The sequence below is a fragment of the Mytilus edulis genome, unplaced genomic scaffold (assembly GCF_963676685.1).
Source record: "Mytilus edulis unplaced genomic scaffold, xbMytEdul2.2 SCAFFOLD_263, whole genome shotgun sequence".
NCBI classification, from domain to species: Eukaryota; Metazoa; Mollusca; class Bivalvia; order Mytilida; family Mytilidae; genus Mytilus; species Mytilus edulis.
This window is the reverse complement of record NW_027266927.1, coordinates 28,256-51,395: the sequence shown is the minus strand read 5'-3', so window position 1 is coordinate 51,395 and position 23,140 is coordinate 28,256. Positions and strand designations below refer to the sequence as shown.

General features: G+C 32.8%; 1 protein-coding gene and 1 long non-coding RNA gene across 2 annotated transcripts; one reads left to right on the top strand and one right to left on the bottom strand.

Annotated features, from left to right (window-relative positions):
- Positions 1-641: 641 nt before the first annotated feature.
- Positions 642-19,956, bottom strand: LOC139504570 (GLIPR1-like protein 1; the record flags this gene model as incomplete). Its single annotated transcript, XM_071294652.1, is given in 5 exon segments — positions 642-721; positions 1,936-2,057; positions 2,529-2,644; positions 4,001-4,130; positions 19,581-19,956. Coding segments are annotated over 5 exon segments (772 nt in total), but the record flags the coding sequence as incomplete, so codon positions are not given.
- Positions 7,105-13,592, top strand: LOC139504571 (uncharacterized). Its single transcript, XR_011659284.1, has 5 exons — positions 7,105-7,685; positions 8,820-8,889; positions 9,517-9,582; positions 11,405-11,484; positions 13,360-13,592. It is a non-coding gene; the product is annotated as an uncharacterized lncRNA (long non-coding RNA).
- Positions 19,957-23,140: the final 3,184 nt, after the last annotated feature.

Below are 23,140 nucleotides of genomic sequence, written 5' to 3'. Positions count from 1 at the left end.
AAGAACTGACCAAAAACAATGTCGCCAAACTTTGTTTGGGAGACTTAATTACTATAAACATGATAAATGCATATTTATTTTTTTATATGTTTAAACATTTACGAATAGTTATCAAAGGTACCAGATTATAATTTAGTACGCCAGACGCGCGTTTCGTCTGCATAAGACTCATCAGTGCCGCTCATATCAAAATATTTATAAAGCCAAACAAGTACAAAGTTGAAGAGCATTGAGGATCCAAAATTCCAAAAAGTTGTGCCAAATACGACTAAGGTAATCTATGCCTGGTATAAGAAAATCCTTAGTTTTTCGAAAAATTCAAAGTTTTGTTAACCGATATTTATAAAAATTACCACATGATTGATATTCATGTCAACCGAAGTGTTGACTACTGGGCTGGTAATACCCTCGAAAACATTTGCAATACAATTCTATGATTTTCAACTGTATTATTTCGAAGCCTGTTTTATATTATTCATTTCATGCCCTGTATTTTCCCTGTTATCTGAAAAAGTTATTAACGTATTAAACTGTTATCATTCATATTTTTTTTTAATATAAAGGCAACTCCTATTTAATACACCGTGCAGTGAAGAGCTACTTACTTGTTAAAAATTTTCATTTCCGGCATCCATTTATACTTGTTGCAGGTTCTCCGCCAGTACCAGTGCTACTTCCTGACGTATCTTCAACGTACGGTAATCTCCCATTTATATTACCTCTACAATCAGTAATAGGGGGAAATAATGTTGTATGATTACTAGAACTACTATAAACTATTTTGATAAATTTTCAGAATATAGGCCGGTATTTCTGTAGAAATTTTAAAAATCGAACTCCAATGTAAGAGGGAGAAGTCCATAAAAAGTGACGAAAATCTAACGTTCGACGTTAACAACTTAAGGAGGTGTCCTAGTACAGTTTGGGACAAATACTAAAAAAAATTTAAATCTGGTGAAATTGTTGTTTTCATCGGTTATAAGTAAGCCAATTTTATTGTTAGATCCTTAAAAAGTACAAATATTTGGCCGAGATTGATTGTTACTTTCTTAACGTCCTGTAACAAGTATCCATCAATGGTCAGGATGATAACAATTCAACAAATAATACAAAAGATACGTTATGTAATATAAGCCGTCCGAGACGTCTCGTAGGTCAAAGAAATTTAGACTGCCTTTGGTAAATGAGGAATTTGAGTCTTGCAAAATCCCACCTACAGATCTCTCAAAGAGTTGATACAGGTGTTCTTAACGTTCAGAGACACGAGGCATAGGATCTAACGTCCCCCGTTATGGCCACACAGGCTTCTTACTTCGACATCCCGCATAGCCAAATGGACATCACACTTTTAGCAAGGGTTTTACTACTGATGGGAAGAAGACCTGTTGTGTCTATTTTTCTATCACACTAATGTGAAACACGTTTCCGGTCCTACTCATTCTCAGCTCAGATAGTTTTTATCATCACTTGGCGTCCCTCTCCGTCTATACTTGTTTTTACAATAATCTTCAACATTACCAACAATTAACCATAGTGGTTATATTCAAGAATTGTCTATTATTTAGAATACAATATAAAGCAAGAACAAAAATGACATGGGACTAAAATCATGAACTCCTAGGAAAATTCAAAACGGAAAGTCCCTATTCAAATGGCAAAATCTAAAGATAATCAGCAAGGCAATTTCTGGGAAAATGTAAGAAGATAAAGAAAAACGGAAATGGAAAATAATAGCACCAATACAAGATCAACATTTTTATTTAAATTGGATATGGTAGTCTTCAATGTTTGAAATATTTCATTAAAGTATATTAAGTAGGTGAGTGATACATATTCTTCAGTGCCTCCAAGTAAGTATTTGTAATCGTTTTTACATTCGATATTCTGCCAGTCACCAAATATAATACTTAGACATTTAGTTTGCATTGTACCTACCCTGGTCCATAATTACACACTAAAAATACCCAATAATCAACGAAGTCGTATTCCGGAAGGTTTGTCATGGAGGGACAATTAGAAACTCCGCATCCTAATGCAGTACTCCCTGCCCAGATAATCTAAAAACACGAAAATGATAATAATGTGTCAAACGTATAAACTAATATAGATGCAGTTAAGCGACGGTTTTGATCAAATTTCGAGTGCATAAAATCACTGCTTTGAAACATCTACAATATACCGATGTACTCATTATTACAATAACTATGTATAAAAAAAAAACACAATACAAAAAATAAGAAATATGTTAAACTTTGAGACAACTATCGAAATAGTTTAAATGAGAGAGATCGCAGCAATTATAAGTTACCGAATGGTCTTGCCAATGTAAAAATTCAATAACGTATAGTGAGCTACGTGTATCAACAAATGTACTCCTATACACAGGACATGTATTTATCAATTGATGAAAAATATTTTAAAAGTTGAAAGGACCACCTTGTGTATATTGTCCACGTGACATTGTGCATATAGTGTACATACAGAATTTGCTTGTGTGAATGTACGTTTGGTGTTTTGGAAGCACTTACTTGTGTGTAATGTCCACATGGTGCATTAGAACACATATTTGTATCGTAGTGAAATCCATTTTTCTCGTCGTCCCACGCTGTGAAACCGCTTTCAAGGACATCCGTGTTCATTGTGTCTGAAAATATTTAGTCTTAGATGCATCAATTAATTTTTTTAGTTGTAAGTGGCATTGAACTAGCAGTCGGTTAACTGCGAGTACTCTCAGAATTGTATCGTGTCTTTTGTTGTTTGGATGTACAAGTACCTGGCCACGTCCAATCATATTTTTGTCCATCTGATGAGTTGAGCCTTTTTCAACTGATTTTTATAGTTCGTTCTCATGTTATACTGTTATAGCACTGTCCAAGGATTCGGGGAGCTTGGGATCCCGCTAACATGTTTAATCCCGCAACATTGTGTATTGTGCCTGTCCCAAGTCAAAAGCCTGTAATTCAGTTGTTGTCGTTTGCCTATGTGTTATATATTTGTTTTTCGTTCATTTTTTGTACAGAAATAAAGCCGACAGTTTTCTAATTTGAATTGTTTCGGGGCCTTTTATAGCTGACTTTGCGGTATGAGCTTTCCTCGTTGTTGAAGGCCGTACGGTGACCTATAGTTGTTAATTTCTGTGTCATTTTTGTGGAGAGTTGTTTCATTGGCAATCATACTACATCTTGTTTGGTTACATACACGTAAATTTAATAATGTCTAACTACATACCATAGAAGTTTATTCCGAATCGGCCGAGGCGTCACAACAAGTTTGCAACCTCGTTAACATAAAGACTTAATTTTATATTCAAGATTGATTTTATTAACTGTTGTAAGTGACTTTGAACTGAGTTCTCTGTATATCCTTTTTTGTTGTTGGGATGTACATGTACCCGCTCACGTCCACTCTGTCCTTTTATCAAATGTATTTCTATTTATATTCTTATGATAAATGCCTTTTTCAACTGATTTCTATAGTTCGTTCTCATGTTGTAATGTTACACGGACTGTCCTAGGTTAAAGGAGGGTTGGGATCCAGCTATCATGTTTTACCTCTCAGCATGCCTATCCCCATTCAGGATCCTGCAATTTAGGGGTTGTTTGATGCTGTGGGGCAAATTTGCCTCCCGTTCATTTTTTACATAAATTAGGCCGATAGTTTACTCGTTTGAATATTTTTTAATTTGTCATTCGTGAAAATTTGTCTCATTTATAATCGCACCACATTTCCTTTTTTTATATCTTAACTGGCTATCTATTATTGGTTACATGATAAAAATGTAATGTAAGAATTGAATGTCCCTTAAGTGCTGTGTAAAACTGTATAACGTGAGCACATGGTTTGTATGCTACTTTTTCCTTTGAGGAAAACTAGTTTGAATTAAAAAAAAAATTAAAAATAGTTTGTTCGCTAAATCCTCTGTGTTTCATAATTTGCAGATAAATACATGTGAATATAACTTTACATATTATCGTAGCTTTAGAATGCCTTTCTTACATACTGGTTTGGACGTAAATGTTCTCCCCGACATAAGAGAATGTCGAAGGCGAGTTTGATCTAGCCGAGTTGTGTCCCCAGATACATTGGTTGGCATATTCTTGTGCTTTTGCTGCCAACTCATTATCCCAGTGCTACAACATAAAAAAAACCATGATTTGTTAAGGCGGAGATTTTCATTATATATTACTAAATTTATTTGCAGTTCAACGGATTCGTATTTTAGAATACAGTTATTCGACCTTTTTAACATATTTTTCTACGAGCGTGACTAACGCGTCTTTAATAGACGTAACGAATCTGTTCAAATAAGCAAACATCTGAGATGAATTTATTTTAATGAATGTAATTGCCGATGACAACCAAGTAACCCAATTTTAAATGAATCGTTTCTGATATTACTAATACTTAAACCAAATAATTCGCAACCATACTAATAAAAATAAAATTGAGAATGGAAATGGGGAATCTGTCAAAGAGACAACAACCCGACCATAGAGCAGACAAAAGCAGAAGGTCACCAACAGGTCTTCAATGCAGCGAGAAATTCCCGCACCCGGAGGCGTGCTTCAGCTGGCCCTAAACAAATATATATACTAGTTCAGTGATAATGAACGCCATACTAAACTCCAAATTGTACACAAGAAACTAAAATTTAAAATAATAGAAGACTAGCAAAGGTCAGAGGCTCTTTACTCGGACATGCGCAAAAATGCGATGGGGTTAAACATGTTTGTGAGATCTCAACCCTCCCCCTATACCTCTATCTAATGCAGAAAAGTAAACGCATAACAATACGCACATTAAAATTCAGTTCAAGAGAATTCCCAAGTCTGATGTCAGAAGATGTAACCAAAGAAAATAAACAAAATGACAACAATACATAAATAACATCAGACTACTAGCAGTTAACTGAAATGCCAGCTCCAGACTTCAATTAAACTGACCGAAAAATTATGTCTTCATCATATGAATATCAGGCACAATCCTCCCCGTGAGGGGTTTAGTATCATACCATCATTCATTACATATATGTAAACATATAAGTTTGATCCTCTACATTAATTCAAAGGCACATACGTACAATTAACGCTTGCCAAAACATTATTTTTGGAAAATAATGACAAGTTAACACAATTTGTGCATCTCTGATATTTTATAACTTTTCATGTCTTTGTAGACCCCCCCCCCCCCGAACAAAAATCCCTTTCATGATGCACGAGAAGTCGCCAAAACTCTTAAATAAACTCATCATAGATACCAGGACTAAATTTAGTACATACGCCAGACGCGCGTTTCGTCTACAAAAGACTCATCAGTGACGCTCGAATCCCAAAGAGTTAAAAATATCAAATAAAGTACGAAGTTGAAGAGCATTGAGGACCAAAATTCAACCATCGTATCAAATGTACATTGCCGATACGTATCTAGTGTTATTGATGATTAAAGGGCGTTTGAGAAAGTATTTATCTATTATAAGTACAGTCGGTACCAGTATTTTAACTTCTAGAGTAAAAACTTCAGTTATGGAAGAGGGACGAAAGATACCAAAGGGACAATCAAACTCATAAATCTTAAATAAACTGACAACGCCATGACTAAAAATGAAAAAGACAAACAGACAAACAATAGTACACATGACACAACATAGAAAACTAAAGAATACTTAGTAAACAACACAATCCCCACCAAAAACTAGAGGTGATCTCAGGTGCTCCGGAAGGGTAAGCAGATCCTGCTCCACATGTGGCACCCGTCGTGTTGTTTATGGAAATGTCAGAACCAATTTGAAAAGTAAAACATTACCTAGAAAAAACATAGAACGAAATGTTTAAAAAAGGAAGACAAAGTGAATCTTGAGAAAGTCAAAAGGTATTCAAAATAAAATCATGAAATTCAAAAGAACGAACATTAGCAATAGCTATAGATGAGTGTCAGTGTTGCTGGGACAGCCAAGTCCAATTTGAAGCCATCTAGCTCATATTCAGATTTCACTTTCATAAAAAAAAAATAGCGTCACTGATGTAGACGAAACGCGCGTCTAGCGTCCTAAATTATAATCCTGGTACCGTTGATAATTATTATGGACCTCCATACTCTGAGATTGCAAAATTATCTGATGTGGATGGTACTATAACACAAAAAAAACTGTTACTTACAAAGTAAAATCACCCTCATTTATTCAAATTCCCAAGCAGGCACATTTGTGTACAAAGAATCAGAAAGTATTTAGTTTTGTAAATTGTGTTGGATTTGATTAAGTACAAACAACTCAAGCTGTTGAATACACGACCCCTTCCGGAAAATATATTTGTCTTATTGGCGACTTTCAAACCATATCTTGTTTTAAAACAAGTTGTACGCTCATGGTGTTCGGACAAAAGCAGAGAAAACTTCACAAAGTTCCTTGCTTCAAAATCATCCGTGGATGCGCTATTTGGTATGCACTTTACTGTGCATATTTGTTTTTCTCGTAAAAAGACAGTAGGGAAAAGTCGTTCTTAAATAGATTATATCAATACGCAAGACGCGCGTTTCGTCTACACATCTGACGCTGAGATCAAACTAGATATAAAGCCAAACAAGCACAAATTTGAATGGCATTTAAGAGCCATTCTCTGTAAGGACCAAAATCACACCTATGTCACAGATTTTTACCATTCTTTGTACACGTACTACATAACTAATATAATTAACAACTAACACTTTAGAAATTAATTTTGGGCTTTGTTACTATGGAAATGGCGGCCATTTTGATTTTGGGCTTTTTTTTCAATGAAAATTCTAAAAAATTTCCTAAATATCAATGCTTTTTTCCCCTTAATCCTGACAGTAAAAGATGCAGACAGTTATCACATCTAAAAGCTGTTACCTTTGCCTTTCTAAAAATATATCACACATTTGGCTGACAATTGTGTTCATATGCTTATTTTCTATTGGAGAAGGGGGTGATTCTGACATCTAAATGAAAACCAAATTTCACCAAAATTCATTGAAGCTTTGACAAAATTTCCGAGATAGTTTTATAGAAAATATTGCCAAAATCATAAAGATAAACCCCCCATTTAAAAATGAAAAAAAATTCAGGGATGTGTTTTTTTGATTTAAGAAAAAAAATGTGGATTGAAAATTGAAAAAAATCAACTATGTGTCTATGAATTATCTCCCCTTATGGTTCTTCTTCATTGAAAACATAAAGGAACAACAGGAAGTACAAGGGTTAATGCCCAAAATAAAGTGCAGACGAAATGCAGACACTGATAAAACCATAATAATGTTGGTAAAAATAAGATATATCAAGGTAGATACTATGTAGTGCAGTTTCTCTCGAAAGTTTGTGGATTGTGATGAACTCATCAAGCTCGTGCCAAACACTGAAACAGTAAAACACAGACAGTGCATACCAAATATTTGCTATTTTGTCTGAGAATGGTCTAAAACCACCAGTAGCTCTAGATCTTTACATCAATATTGTATTTTTACCAGCCGTTTCAATTAAATGAAGAAGAAAAAACAATTCAAATTGTGCACGTCGCATGTTATGCCAACAAAAAGTTTTCATCTAGATATTGACCACATCCAGGATTCTGGACTCAAGTCGTTACCTTACAGAACTACATGTAGCCTTAAACTAGCAAGTAGCGGACCAAAGGAAAAGGATTTTATTCATCTTATTAACTAGACAGAATGTGAGTAATGGAAATATAAAGAACTTGACATGACCTCCCCCTTTTCCCCCTTTTATAGTTTTGATTAGTTTATGTAATATTTAAATTTTCATTATTATCTATTTGTTAAAACATTCTCAATTACTAAGACAATGCAAACATGTCTTTTAATGAAAAAAAGGAGCACTTTCTATGTATTAAATTAGTTTCAAAACAGATATTTAATTTACCTCCTTTCATGAGTGTAAGAATTGGGGTCTTATAATATTTATGTATTATTTACTTTTTACACATTTTCTATATTTTTAAAACAAATAATTATTCTGTACAATTCTAAGAAAAATAATTTTATAATTAAAATTTAGATTTCTGTAATAATTTGATTTCTTTTTAATGTTTGTCCTCCATTCTGTGATTTATAATCTATATTGTATTACCTTATTATTTTGTTTTCCACAGTTATTCTGCTTAAATTTGCATCCCATTATTCTCTATTTTAATTATGTTTGCTTACTTAAATCCAATCATAATGTTCATAATTATTTTTTAATTCAATAATTGGGCATTATGTTAATTATTCTTTGTTTGGTAAACCCTATTATAAGCACCTGAATGATAAGTGCATGGTTTTAATCTATTATTTTTACAATTTATGAATTATTTGATATTTATTTCAAAACAGTACTTTAGCTGTAAAATTGTCAAAACTTTAAAACTCCTATTTACATAACACTATGGTTGTGAATATAAATATATGATTTGCATTCAATATCACCCTTCCCACCCCTGCCTTATTGTGTATTCAAAATCCCCCCCCCCCCCCCCCCCCCCCCCCCACCCTGAGATTTGATAGGGTTTTTAAAACATCCTAAATAAGGAGTATCTTTTAACAATGTTTTGAAGCTGTAAATAACAAGCTTCCCAAAAAAAGTTATATTGAAAAACAAATATTCTAGAAAAAATTGTATAATGATAGAAAATAGATGAGTACTCTGTTGAACATTTATGTATGGTTTAGTACCTTTCACTTAAACAAATGTATAATTGGTATGCAATATTAATAAATCTTGAACAGCAATACATGTATAGATTAACACAGAACTTGTTTCAATGTTTAACTGTAGTTTTATAAATAATTGCTATAATTTTTTCCAGCATGTTGTACTTTGTTTCTGAAGAAAATAAGAATAGATGTCAATGATGCAGTACTTGAAGGGGAAATGAGGTAATAATAATATATTGTTTAAAAGTAATCCTTGTATCTCCACAAAAGGTTCAGCATGTGTTTAGCAATACTATTATGATATACATGTATGTCATACAAAGTCTTCACATACCAGAATAGAGACTAATTGCTACATTCCCTGAGTCAGGAAGGCTAGAAAAAAATATATTGGAGAGTCTTATCCCTTTTCACAAATTGCACCTAATTTATTCAACAAATGATACTATAACTGTATCATAATAATGTTTATTTGTCTATGAAAAAAAAAAGGCATTTTAACAAAAACATGAAAAATTACAAAACTTATTTGCTGTTTACATTGCTGATTCTTATTTTTTATTCTCCATATAAATAAGCTGAATCAATTTAATTGTTGTGTAAATAATTATTATTCTTACATAATCAAAAATATAAATTTACTTCCCCTATAGAAAATATTTTGTTAAACTGCTAATGCCTTATATATTTAGTAAGATACAGTGATTGAATATGAAGGGAATTAATTGCTGTTTAAATTTATATCTTGCTATTTAATTTTTATTACAAGCAAATATTTCCGCTTATTATAGATGCTGTTAGCATTTAGATCCTGTTAGTATATACTATTAATTAAAATTTATTTTAAAGGTTAAATCAACAAGAAGAAAAGGGAATCTGCCAACATATCCAGAAAAGATGGAAACAACAGAAGATGTATGTTATCAGACCACATCAACCCACTTTAGTAATTTTTTATTCTTCCAAAATTTTTTGGCAAATAATTTATCCCTGTATTTCCCCAAAACAATCCATTTAAGAAAATTTTATTTATACTATGAACTATAATTAACTTTGTATTTTATGCAATTGCTGAGCAATGCTATCTAACATCAAGACAGATTCAGATTCAATATTTTATAATAGTCTCACTACTTGAAATTCATAAATATACAGTACATACAGAGTATATACACAATATAAGACAGCCAATATACAAATATAAAACACAAGTACCAAGACATCTAACATAAGGGATATTTTCCAATTAACAAAGTTCCATAACTCATCAGTTGAAAGGTAAAATTTGTCACAATCAGAAGTGCTGACATCCATTATTCCTAAGGTTGTGTAATCATTGTAATAAATATTCCATTCTCAATTTTATTCATTTAAAGAAATTTATCAATGCAAACTGTTAATGAAAAGGTGTACAGAAAGTAAATGTTATATCAAAAATAATCATAAAATCATTGCATAGAATTGAACCCCTAGAAACTATTACTGGCAAAAAATGAAATATTTTTTTGCTGTATTATTGATAATGAATAATATCGCTACTAGAGATCAAAGAACATAGAAGTAAACAGTATAGGTCAGCCATGATCACTTAGAGTGAATATTTTATGTGCCCATAACTGAGTTATATTGTAGTTACAAATGTTCCTCTTTTTTTTTTTAAACTTTTCAAATAGTTATCAAAGGTACCAGGATGATAATTTAGTACGCCAGACGCGCGTTTCGTCTTCATAAGACTCATCAGTGACGCTCATATCAAAATATTTATAAAGCCAAACAAGTACGAAGTTGAAGAGCATTTAGGATCCAAAATTCCAAAACGTTGTGCCAAATACGGCTAAGGTAGTATATTCCTGGGATAAGAACATCCTTAGTTTTTCGAAAATTCAAAGTTTTATATTCAGGAAATTTATAAAAATGACCACATAATTGATATTCATGTCAACACCGAAGTGCTGACTACTGGGCTGGTGATACCCTCGGGGACGAAACGTCCACCAGCAGTGGCATCGACCCAGTGGTGTAAATAGTTATCAAAGGTACCAGGATTATAATTTAGTACGCCAGACGCGCGTTTCGTCTTCATAAGACTCATCAGTGACGCTCATATCAAAATAGTTATAAAGCCAAACAAGTACGAAGTTGAAGAGCATTTAGGATCCAAAATTCCAAAACGTTGTGCCAAATACGGCTAAGGTAGTATATTCCTGGGATAAGAACATCCTTAGTTTTTCAAAAATTCAAAGTTTAATATTCAGGAAATTTATAAAAATGACCACATAATTGATATTCATGTCAACACCGAAGTGCTGACTACTGGGCTGGTGATACCCTCGGGGACGAAACGTCCACCAGCAGTGGCATCGACCCAGTGGTGTAAATAGTTATCAAAGGTACCAGGATTATAATTTAGTACGCCAGACGCGCGTTTCGTCTTCATAAGACTCATCAGTGACGCTCATATCAAAATATTTATAAAGCCAAACAAGTACGAAGTTGAAGAGCATTTAGGATCCAAAATTCCAAAACGTTGTGCCAAATACGGCTAAGGTAGTATATTCCTGGGATAAGAACATCCTTAGTTTTTCGAAAATTCAAAGTTTTATATTCAGGAAATTTATAAAAATGACCACATAATTGATATTCATGTCAAAACCAGATTTATTTGACATATTCCTCAGAATTAACCAGGGGAAATAGCAATTTAACATGAATTCATCAGAAACCTTTTATTTTTCAGAGTGATGTAACACAGGCAAGAATTTAAGTGAATGAAACAGCATCACTTCTATAAGTAGCATCATGGAATTTTTATCACAGGTATTATTTAGACAGACTAAAAAGTGTTTTGCCTTGTAAATCACCAAAAACAGTTTCTCAATCAATATTTTAAATTTGTGTTTAAACGTTTTACTCAACCCCCACAAACTAGCTATATATAGGATCTCCCTTTTTTGGCAAAAAGGGGGGGGGTCATTTATCTAATAAAAAATCTTTTGTCCAGCTCCAGTCAACATCATTTGGGAATCTATACATGCTATACTTAATACCAATTTTAATGGTTACAAGTGATTATAACATCAATAGGCCAAAATAAGAGCCAAATTTTTCTTTTAATCAGAAATATTTATGCAATAGGGAGAAACATGACTCAGAAACAATACTTTTCTATTACTTTTTATAAATTGCTTATTTTTTGACTCATTTCAATGCAGTTTAAAAATTTATTCTTGAATTTTGGAGCTTCTTTAATGTGCCGAATCTAAACATGTATTAAGTTTTGGGATTTTGGGTCCCTTTTTTAAATTGGTCGATTGAGGGTCCAAAATTAAACTTTGTTTGATTTTATCAAAAATTGAATTATTGGGGTTCTTTGATATGTGAAATCTAACTGTCTATTTAGATTTTTAATTATGGGTCCCGTTTTCAAATTGATCTACATTAATAAGGTCCCAAGGGTCCAAAATTAAACTTAGTTTGATTTTATCAAAAATTTAATTCTTGAGGTTCATTGATAAGCCCAATTTAACTGTGTATTTCAATTTTTAATTTTGGGTCCCGTTTTCAAATAGGTCTACATTAAGGTCCAAAGGGTCCAAAATTAAACTTAGTTTGATTTTTACAAAACAGTAATGTAAGGGGTTCTTTTACATGCTGAATCTAACCATGTATTGTGATTTTTGGGTCCTGTTATCAAATTTGTCCATATTGAGGTCTAAAGGTTCCAAGTGATTTCATCAAACAATTGAATTCCTGGTGTTCTTTGATATGCTCAATCAAACTGTGTATTTAGATTTTTGATTTTGGGTCCAATTTTCAAATTGGTCTACATTATGTTCCAAAGGGTCCAAAATTAAACTTAGTTTGATTTTAACAAATATTGAATTCTTGGGGTTCTTAGTTATGCTGAATCTAAACATGTGTTTAGATTTTTGATAACATGTGTTTAAATTTTTGATTGTGGGCCCAGTTTTCAAGTTGGTCCACATCAAATTCCCAAATTTAACTTTGTTTGATTTCAACAAAAATTGAAATCTTGGGGTTCTTTGACATGCTGAATCTATTTAGAGTTTGGATATTGCACCATAATAGCTTAATTGTCAAATGTTTAATCACAATCCAAATTCAGAGCTGTATCAAGCTTGGTTCTATCTATGCAAATTGGTTAACACATTTTTATATGCCTAGGACGTATTATGGTATACAAATGTCCTCCGTCTGTCCGTCTGTCTGTCTGGCGTAAACATGTCGCACTGTAACTTGAGAAGACTTATCCAAATTTTTGGTGATGATTCAAAATGTTTATATTTAGAGTTATTGAATTTTTTTGGTATGAAAGTTTTTTTTTCCACATGTCGAGCTGTATCTCAGAAAATATTGATGATTATGGCATAAAACTTACACACAAGACGAAGGGAGTATCATGCACTCATGGCGCAGCAGTTTATTGAGTTCATGTCCGACATGTTGATGACCGATAGACAAACGGACAACGGTATGCCATAATAGTCCTGTAAATGATGTATAAAAAGTGCATAAATAATGCACTCAAAAGTTAACCATGAGAAAAACAAAACTATCTTTTGAATTTTGTGTAAGCATCAATCATTATGAAAAAATTATTTAAACTAGTAAAAATTGCTTTATACCTCATATTTGATTAAGTTTGTAAAATAAAATACTTTCTTTTTTTAGAAATAATCCAGCAGTTTCCAGATCATGAATTTCACCATGTTAATGAATTTTTACAAGCAGTTAGGATGAGGTGTATTTCAGAAGAAGAAAGGAGTTCCTAGAATATGTATTCTAAAAGTTCCAAATTTGTTTATTGTAATAGATTACTTGAAAGAATGAAGAAAATTATTACAACTGTTTTTCCACAAAATATAGAAGATGTCCTTCATTCACTAACAATGTAATTGAGTTCTAAGAACAGAAACCTCTGGTTCTTTTGTTGATTCATTGGAAAAGGCTGAATCTTAGCGCCACAAACAAAATATACTATCATTCTAGACACAGACCATGTTGTATAATTAAGTTTCTCAGATGATTCCAGACATAACTGAGAATAAAAATTATGTGACATCTAGCTGCAAAATAAAACTGATTTCAAGTTTTCTGTTGATCTCTTTTGTTAATGCCAATTATTTTGTCATAGTCGCATCTCAAGTTGCATGTTTTACCTGCATCTCTAGAAATGTATCCAACTGTCATACAAGTGAGTGGTTTAGCAAGCTTTAAAACCAGGTTTAATCCACCATTTCTACATTAGAAAATATCTGTACCAACTCAGGAATATGACAGCTGTTATTCATTCTTTTGACTTGTTTTAGCTAAGCTTTTGAATTTTGCCATTTGATAAGGGATTTTCCATTGTGAATTTTACCTTACTTTCATTTTGACCAAATCACTACTTTCACTTTAAACAATATTTTTTTTTCACATGTTTTACTTATTTCATTATATATATGCAACTGATAGGACCAATTAGATAGTAAGCATTTCAAAGAAAACAGTAGACAGAATACTTAGGAAGAAATACCCCTTATGATAATTGGGAACTATATTCAAAGGCCATGGAAAAAGGGAATTAATTGTGGTCTGAAGCCAACTGCAATGTTCTTTGTAATGTGTTTCCATAGCAACTGTTATTGATATTTATTTTGAATAATATTAGTTGTGTATCAAAACAATTCCTTATCAGTATGGTTTTACAAAGTTAAATAAGAAAAACTTTGAAATTGACGAATATAACCACTAACTTTCTTTTAATCTGCACAATGCAATTTCAAGTTTTGCCAAATTTCAGAAAATTTTGAACAATTTTTTTTTTTAACAACAAAAAACACACACCCAATCTTTTTCTTGGTAAAAGAGTGATATATGAAGATCATTTTGGAGGCATAACAATAAAATGTGACGTTGGGAAAAAAAATAAAATTATTTTGAAATTTACTAAAAAATGCCTTTTTCAGCAGTTTGAAAAAATGCAAAATCGGCACTTTTCAGATACAAGTTTTAATGTTTTGAATGGGTTCAAGACAATGTCTGTTTACTTTAATGTGTTGATCGAGACCTTTGTTTGTTCAGTATACCTATGATTTAGGCTAAAAATGTATATTTGTTAAAAATAATGAAAGTTGAAAAATGATGCATTTTGAGATTTTGCTACTCTGTTACTTGGCTTATATATATGGGACCTGTAACCATGGCAACAGAAACCCCAAAAACAAAAATGAAAGTTATTTTTGTTATCAGGGCATCATATGGGCTTAATATTGAAAAGATATTGAAAATCTGTGACATTGGTGTGAACAGTCCCATGAATTTCTTTGGTTTTTACAGAGAATGACTCTTAAGACCCCAAAAAAGTTGCCTTTTACGGCCTAGGTAAGACAGAAACCACACTAGGGGTGGCTATGACTTTAGAAAAAAATAGATTTTTTTTCCCCTGGTATGGTATCTATGATGAGTTTATTATCGAATATAAGAGGAGAACAACGACACTATAGAAATACTAAAATGTAATACATAAAAACGAACTATAAGATTACAAAAGCCATTTTCCTGACTATATCTATTCCTAGATTCCTGGGATAAAAAATACGTAGTTTTTCGAAAAATTCAAAGTTTTGTAAAATACGGGGCTTGAGGAATCTTCTGTTACTTGTGAAAAAAAGACACGAGAGCTAAGCGATGTGTAGTAGGTACTGCTGAATTTTCTGCGCACCATGGAAAAATTCTGGAATTGCCAGTATAATATCTGCAGGTCATAAAAATAACATAGCAACAAATAAACATGTACTAGAAAAACATTTGAAGTTATTTTGTTCTGTGGAAGGTAGAATGTAACTCGTATACTGAAAATAAACTGACATCCCTATGGCTAAAAATAATAAGACATACAGACAAATAAAATTACAGAAGACACAACATAGAAATCTTAAGACTAAGCAACACGAACCCCACAAAAAACTTGGGGTGATCTCAGGTGCTCCAGAGCAATTTCATGGCAACTTTGTAAGAGTAAACCAAAAGCAGACGACATATTATCAGATCCTTCATCTTTAAGTGTTGCTTCAAGGGCCAGACATCCACAATGTGTTAGTGGAGGAGAGTTTTTTAGTCCAAGTTATTGATGCATGCGTGAATGTGTATCCTGCTTTGCCGTCATCGAGTGTAAGAGTGTTCAGACAAGGCAACCAATGAACAAATGTCATTATATATGCTTCCGTTTTTGGATCTCGAAAATAACAACATGGGTATTATAAGATTGGAATGTGTAGGCTCCGGTCACAAGCCGAATCTGTAAAGGGGACTGCGATCTCTGATGTCATTCTATTTTAAGCAGATCTCGACCTTGATATTAACAAAATTCGTGTACGGTCCTATGACGGGGTTGCAAACATGGCAGGCAAGTACAGCGGTGTACAAGCGAGGACCTTTCAACTAAATCCAGAAGCAAATTATAACCGCTGTTAGGCACATGCCTTGAACCTTGCTCTAATACACAGCAGCAAAGATGTGTCTGTCGAAAAGATGTCAACAGTACAAGAAATCGCCTTTCCTTTCATAAGTCTGTAAAACGACTTCCTTAACATTTGTAATCCAAATTTTGTCCTTTTATTAACAAGGACAGTCATATTTAAAGGGAGTTGTTTTTCGGAATTTAACTGTTCATGTTTGTTTTCTCAATGTCACTATTTCGTATTCCTTATTAGGGTAATATGCCACATTCTATTCATTGCATACAAACCAGTGTTTCTAACTTTTTATTATTCAAAAAGCTTTTTTTTCCATATTTAAGGGGTTTTTCTCACAAAATCATGATCTTTTCAGAGTCCCTACTGTGTATTTCTCCTCATGTATTATTAATACTTTTTAAAATAGAAAGTCCGTAAAAAGTAAAATAAATATGCAATGTCCCCAATTAAATGGTCAATCAAATCATAGAACATGGACATAACGACGGAATGCACAAGTACAGAGTCACGTCAAAAGCACATCACCATAAACCGACCAAACAGTAAAAGTAATATTCATTACGGCAAATAAAAGAATAATATAACAAGTGAGTACGATCGTAATCAACGTCAGTACCAAGAATCTATCCAATCCTGTATTATTTGGGAAGTTGATGCGGAATCTTAATCTGCATAGTCTTGATAAATATCTTTCGATGAATATGTTTGTCGACGTACCCCTAGTTTGGGTCAAATACTCAAATACTAATGACGTTTTATATCCCATAGTTAGGTGAAGTTTGTATATTACTTCTAAGTTGGCCCAAATTGATAATTTCAAAGGACAAATCGTCTCCTTTGTTATAGATTCCGTTACCGAGATGACTATGTCAAATTCGATGTACAAGTATCAAATTGAGTCGGATGGAGTCGATCTGTTGTTTTTCTAATTTCTATATATAGCTAGTTCTGGGGGATATATTAATGGATCACAATCAGAAATGTTCGGATTGTTAATGAAAAGAACATCATCAATATATCTGAATGTAGAACTAAATAACCTGGCCTGTTTGATCTTTTTGTTTTTTTAAAGTGTACGAAGGAACTCCGATTCATATGAAAATTAAGAGGAGGTTGGTAAGGAATGGCGCACAGTTCGTTCCCATAGGAATGCCGACAATTTGTTGAAAAAGACAACCTAAATTCAACAAATATGTTGTCAACAGGAAATTCCACCATACTGATCGTTTGTTCTGTGAAGCATATTTTCCCTTTTGTGTTCACTATTAAAAAAACATATCGTATGGTACATTTGTATCCCTAAATGTATAGTGTATGCTACCCATTTTATGTTGAAATGCAATGTGGATTATTTCTTTTACGGGATTCTCAATTTTACATGAGGAAAAATAAAGCCAACAGTAGTTTACTGCTGTTCGAAAGCGGTTTAAAAAAATCTGGGTTACAAACTTGACTGATGTAAACACATCAAATTTAAGAGGAAAACAACGAAACACTGAAGTGTAACCAAAAAAAAACGAACAACAATGCAACACACACATAAACATAAACGAGCTATAAGATAACAATTGCCATTTTCCTCACTGCTCTTCAACTTCATACTTTATTTGGCCTTTTTAACTTTTTTGGATTCGAGCGTCACTGATGAGTCTTTTGTAGACGAAACGCGCGTCTGGCGTATAAACAAAATTTAGTCCTGATATCTATGATGAATTTATTTAGTACTGGACATTTAAGGAAAAAAATGTGAGATGAATCTTTTTTTTTTTTTCTTAGCGAACCTCCCGCTTTTCTGTAAAAAGTGGTTTACACGTTTGAAAAATATAAAGTTTGATTGAACTAATGTCAGAAAAAGATCGGGATTAAAAATTATCCAGAAATTCTTTATGAGCTGTCTTTTTTTAGAATCCACATAAGGGGAATACCACTACACGAGTATACAGTTTCGCTGTATTTCTGAAGACCCTCTTGCACTGCAGACAAATTTTGTCATTCAAATAGACAACTCTTTAGACAAACATGCAGATGAGCCGGCAATGTACCGTTGTTTGTACGGAAAATTGTGAAGCTTAGATACCCATTACAAGCAGGGTATTTCCTGCGGTTTTTATACAATGTAATGTTCATGAAGACTTATGATTGGCCAAAATCGGTTTCATAAGTCCAAAACAATAATCTACGACAAGTAAGAGTCCTGAAATTTTGACCCCTTCCTATATTCCCATGTACCATAAATACGCTAATATGGCAACAAATACGAACCTTATTTCAACATATAAGTTAACCTTTATATTATTCAAGAGCACTAAAGGGATTTTTGATAAAAATCAACTCAACAAGTCTATCATAACATTGTTCATAATCCCTGTAAAACAATTGAAATATTGTGAACGATAAACGATTTTGTTCGGGATATATAAGTACGCAGCTACGTCCGATTATAACGGGTGTAGGGAGTATTAACCCTTTAAGGGTCCCTAGGTTGCCTGTTGCAAGGTAGAATATCCGGTCGAGGAGATGAAAAAAAACTGCATTTTGTCTTAATTATATCTTTTCAGTTTTCACATTTGTCATTCCATAAATTATATGATATTTTAAATTTGATGAAAGCCCAAAGGTGGGAAGTTGCTTTGATCTCGAATGAAGGGCTATTTCGCGCAAACGTAACGCGCAGTGCCGTATAATACTTTAAAAAATGACACATTTGGTAATGTCGTGCGTGCTGACTTATTTGAATGCCTTGATGATTTTTGGTCTGAAAATGAAAAATTAATGATCACATTTTTTACGCATGCACTATTATAAAAAAAAAATGTTCCACAAGCTATGTATATCCCTATAACTCGTCAGAATTACAATTTATTCATATCAAGATGTGGTAGCTGAATTTGTATCCTAAATTTTGTCATTGTTATACGACATAATTAAATTTTTACCAGATTTTATTAGAAATGTGTATAATCACAATCAAACCTTTTTTAAGAACGGCACTGTTCATGCTTAAAATGTATTTTTTATTAGCAGTATGATTCACTCAAATAATCCCCTCACAACGATGGCCTCAATTTATATTTCAAGTAGACTGACCATCGAATTTATTACCCTTATAATAATACTACATGTACATATACTTAACTTACAAGAAATAGTCGGAATAACTAGCTCGTATTATGCATCGTGATTTATTTCCTGCAATCTATCACGAGTCTTCTTGTTAGTTGTAAACTTGCTATGTTGGGACAATACGAAGTACATATAAGTACCAATTATCAGGTTGTCTGCAGCTTCATATTTTACGAGGGGGACAGTTTTTAGTGGTCTTTAGTTTCTGATATTGTTGGTCGTCATTATATTTTGTTAGCAGCACATGTGTCATCGTATGTGTCCATGTGGTAACTATTCAACCTTTACTGAGATACAATAATTACTTACCATGTTTGCCATATTCGAAGCTGGAGGTTGGACCTGTTGTCGTGCAACATTGTGAAGATTCACGATTTGCTCGCTTTGTGATACAGACAAACCACTCCCGGTACTTCTACGATACAACTTTAGCGAACGTGGTGCGTTGACAGCTGGGCCTGTGTGCTTCATCCCTTCTCCGGTTTTTATAATTTCACCATTTGGCGTGGATTTGTTCTCTTTTTCTAATCGCAAAATAGGATTCCCTAATTTTCTAACAAACGTGTCATTGGATACACTTAACGCTGGCATTAAACATATGGAAATGACGATTGCAAAGGCATACAAATTCATCTTAATAGAATGGAAAACAACCGTCTAAGCTTGCTTTGTATGTTCTATTAAAAGTCGGTTAAAATTGGAATATTTATACCAAAGGTTGACAAAGGAATTTATGCTGATTGCGCTTTTTTCCGTTTTCATGTATTTGCTTAGTATTTGCTCTCTCGCATTGAATATTACATAAGATTGAGAATGGAAATGGGGAATGTGTCAAAGAGACAACAGCAGAAGGTCATCAATAGGTCTTCAATGCATGGCTAGTTTATATTTCATTTCGTTTATTCAAATAGTAATTAAAAATAGTGAAATTAAGTCTTAATTTGTCTTTTTTAACACTATGTCACGTTTGTCTGATATTGCACTGACGAATACATTAGAAGAATAAGATTCTATATAAATTGACGTTCATCAATTAAACGTCAACCTAACCATTTGCACTTATAAGGTACTAATAAAATAAAACGTTATAGTTCTCACGCTTTTCTTCGATTTAAATTGACAATTAAATCTTTAATAGACAATGAAGCCGGCCACGCCTTTCTTAAAATTACACGATTTCCAAGGTTAAGCAAATATAACATGCAATGCGTTGATCACCAGTTGTTTGTGTCGAAATAATCATAGCTTTTAAGCTATGTCATGATTAAAAATAAATAATGTTTAAAAGTGCACTAAGTTTTGATGTAGAGCAGACAAAACAAAATTGGTGTAATCAGAATTTCAAAAAGGTTTATTGATTTTAAATAAAGCTTTTAAGTTTCTAGTTTTAATTTATATCTGTCATCGCGGTCCCTTTGAGAGCGTACTGTGCTATATTGGCTTTGCTCATAGTTGTTAGCATCTTCGTCATTCTATTTGATCTCTGTTGATCACTGTCTCATTGGCAATCAGATCGCATCTTCTTGTTTTTATAATGAAACGAATAATTGCTAAAGATCTCAACGATTTAAGACAATAGTGCCTTTGAAACGGAAAAAAATCAAAATAAGAAGTATCATCAAATGGCAAAATTTAACGCTCTACACATTAAACGAATAGAATACAACTGTCAAATTCTTGATTTTGAGCAAAGTGCTAAACCTCTCACACGTGAGAGGTTCAACGCTATAAAACCAGGTTCAATCCACCGTTGTTATACGCCCGTCAAAATTTTGACGGGACGTATTATGGTATACAAATGTCCGGTGTCCGTCCGTCTGTCCGGCGTAAACATGTCGCACCGTAACTTGAGAAAATAAGATTTAAACTTTTTGAGTTACGGCACTTTATAACTAAAACAGGGGTGTGTTTTTTTCACATGTCGCACTGTATCTCCATAACGATTCTTGATTATGACTTAAAACTTTAAACACTTCTTAGTTATATTAATCTCAATATCTGTATACTTTTTGGTGATGATTCAAAATTTCATTTTTGAGTTATTGAGTATTTTGTAAAAAAGGGGGAGGGTTTTTTTACATGTCGCGCCATATCTCAAAAACTATTTATGACTATTGCTAAAAACTTTACACATGTCTTTGTTATATTAATCTCAATATCTGTATTTTTTTTGGTGATGATTCAAAATTTCATTTTTGAGTTATTAGTATTTTGTAAAAAAGGGGGAGGGTTTTTTTTACATGTTGTGCCGTATCTCAAAAACAATTTATGATTATTGCTTAAAACTTTACACACTTCTTTGTTCTATTAATCTAAAGATCTGTATACTATTTGGTGATTATTCAAAATTTTATTTTTGAGTTATTGAGTATTTTGTAAAACAGGGGAGGGTTTTTTACATGTCGCGCCGTATCTCAAAAATAAGTTATGATTATTGCTTAAAACTTTACACACTTCTTTGATATATTAATCTAAAGATCTGTATACTTTTTGGTTTTGATTCAAAATTATATTTTGGTAATATTTAGTTTTTGTAAAAAAAACAGGGTGGGGGGTTTCACATGTCCCGCCGTGTCTCTAAAACAATATATGGTTATTGCTAAAAACTTTCTCATAAACTATTTATGATTATTGCATAAGACTTCCACATAAGACGTCGGGCGTATCATGCGCTCATGGCGCAGCTGTTTATTTACATTTGAAAATGCATGTACCAAGTCAGGAATATGACAGTTGTTGTCGATTTGTTTGATGTGTTCTATTATTTGATTAGGGACTTTCCGTTTTTATACGCCCGTCAAAATTTTGACGGGACGTATTATGGTATACAAATGTCCGGTGTCCGTCCGTCTGTCCGTCTGTCTGTCCGGCGTAAACATGTCGCACCGTAACTTGAGAACAACTTATCCAAATTTCATGAAACTTAACATAGTTGTTTCTTATGATGGTCAAATGATCTGTATACTTTTTGGTGAAAATTAGATTAAAACTTTTTGAGTTACGGCACTTTGTAACTAAAACAGGGGTGTGTTTTTTTCACATGTCGCACCGTATCTCAAAAACGATTCTTGATTATGGCTTAAAACTTTAAACACTTCTTAGTTATAATAATCTTAATATCTGTATACTTTTTGGTGATGATTCAAAATTTCATTTTTGAGTTATTGAGTATTTTGTAAAAAAGGGGGAGGGTTTTTTTTACATGTCGCACCATATCTCATAAACGATTTATGATCATTGCTTAAAACTTTACACATGTCTTTGTTTAATTAATCTAAAGATCTATATACTTTTTGGTGATGATTCAAGATTTCATTTTTGAGTTATTGAGTATTTTGTAAAAAAGGGGGAGGGTTTTTTTTACATGTTGTGCCGTATCTCAAAAACAATTTATGATTATTGCTTAAAACTTTACATACTTCTTTGTTATATTAATCTAAAGATCTGTATACTTTTTGGTTTTGATTCAAAATTTTATTTTAGTGATATTTAGTTTTTCGAAGAAAAAAAAAACAGGGTTAGGGGTTTCACATGTCCCGCTGTGTCTCAAAAACAATATATGGTTATTGCTTAAAACTTTCTCAGAAACTATTTATGATTATTGCATAAAACTTCCACACAAGACGTCGGGCGTATCATGCGCTCATGGCGCAGCTGTTTTCCTTTATATTAGTATATATTGTGAAATATTTGATTTCTGATTTATGAGTTTGACTGGCCTTAACCACAAGATTAAATTGAGGGTTTTTTTCTTTTACGTTTCGTTTTTGTATGTATAAATGTATAATATATATTTTAGAAAATGTAGACCGTAATCGGATTGCCGACCCTCACTTATTATAACAATACTGATCGACTTTTCTTAAGCA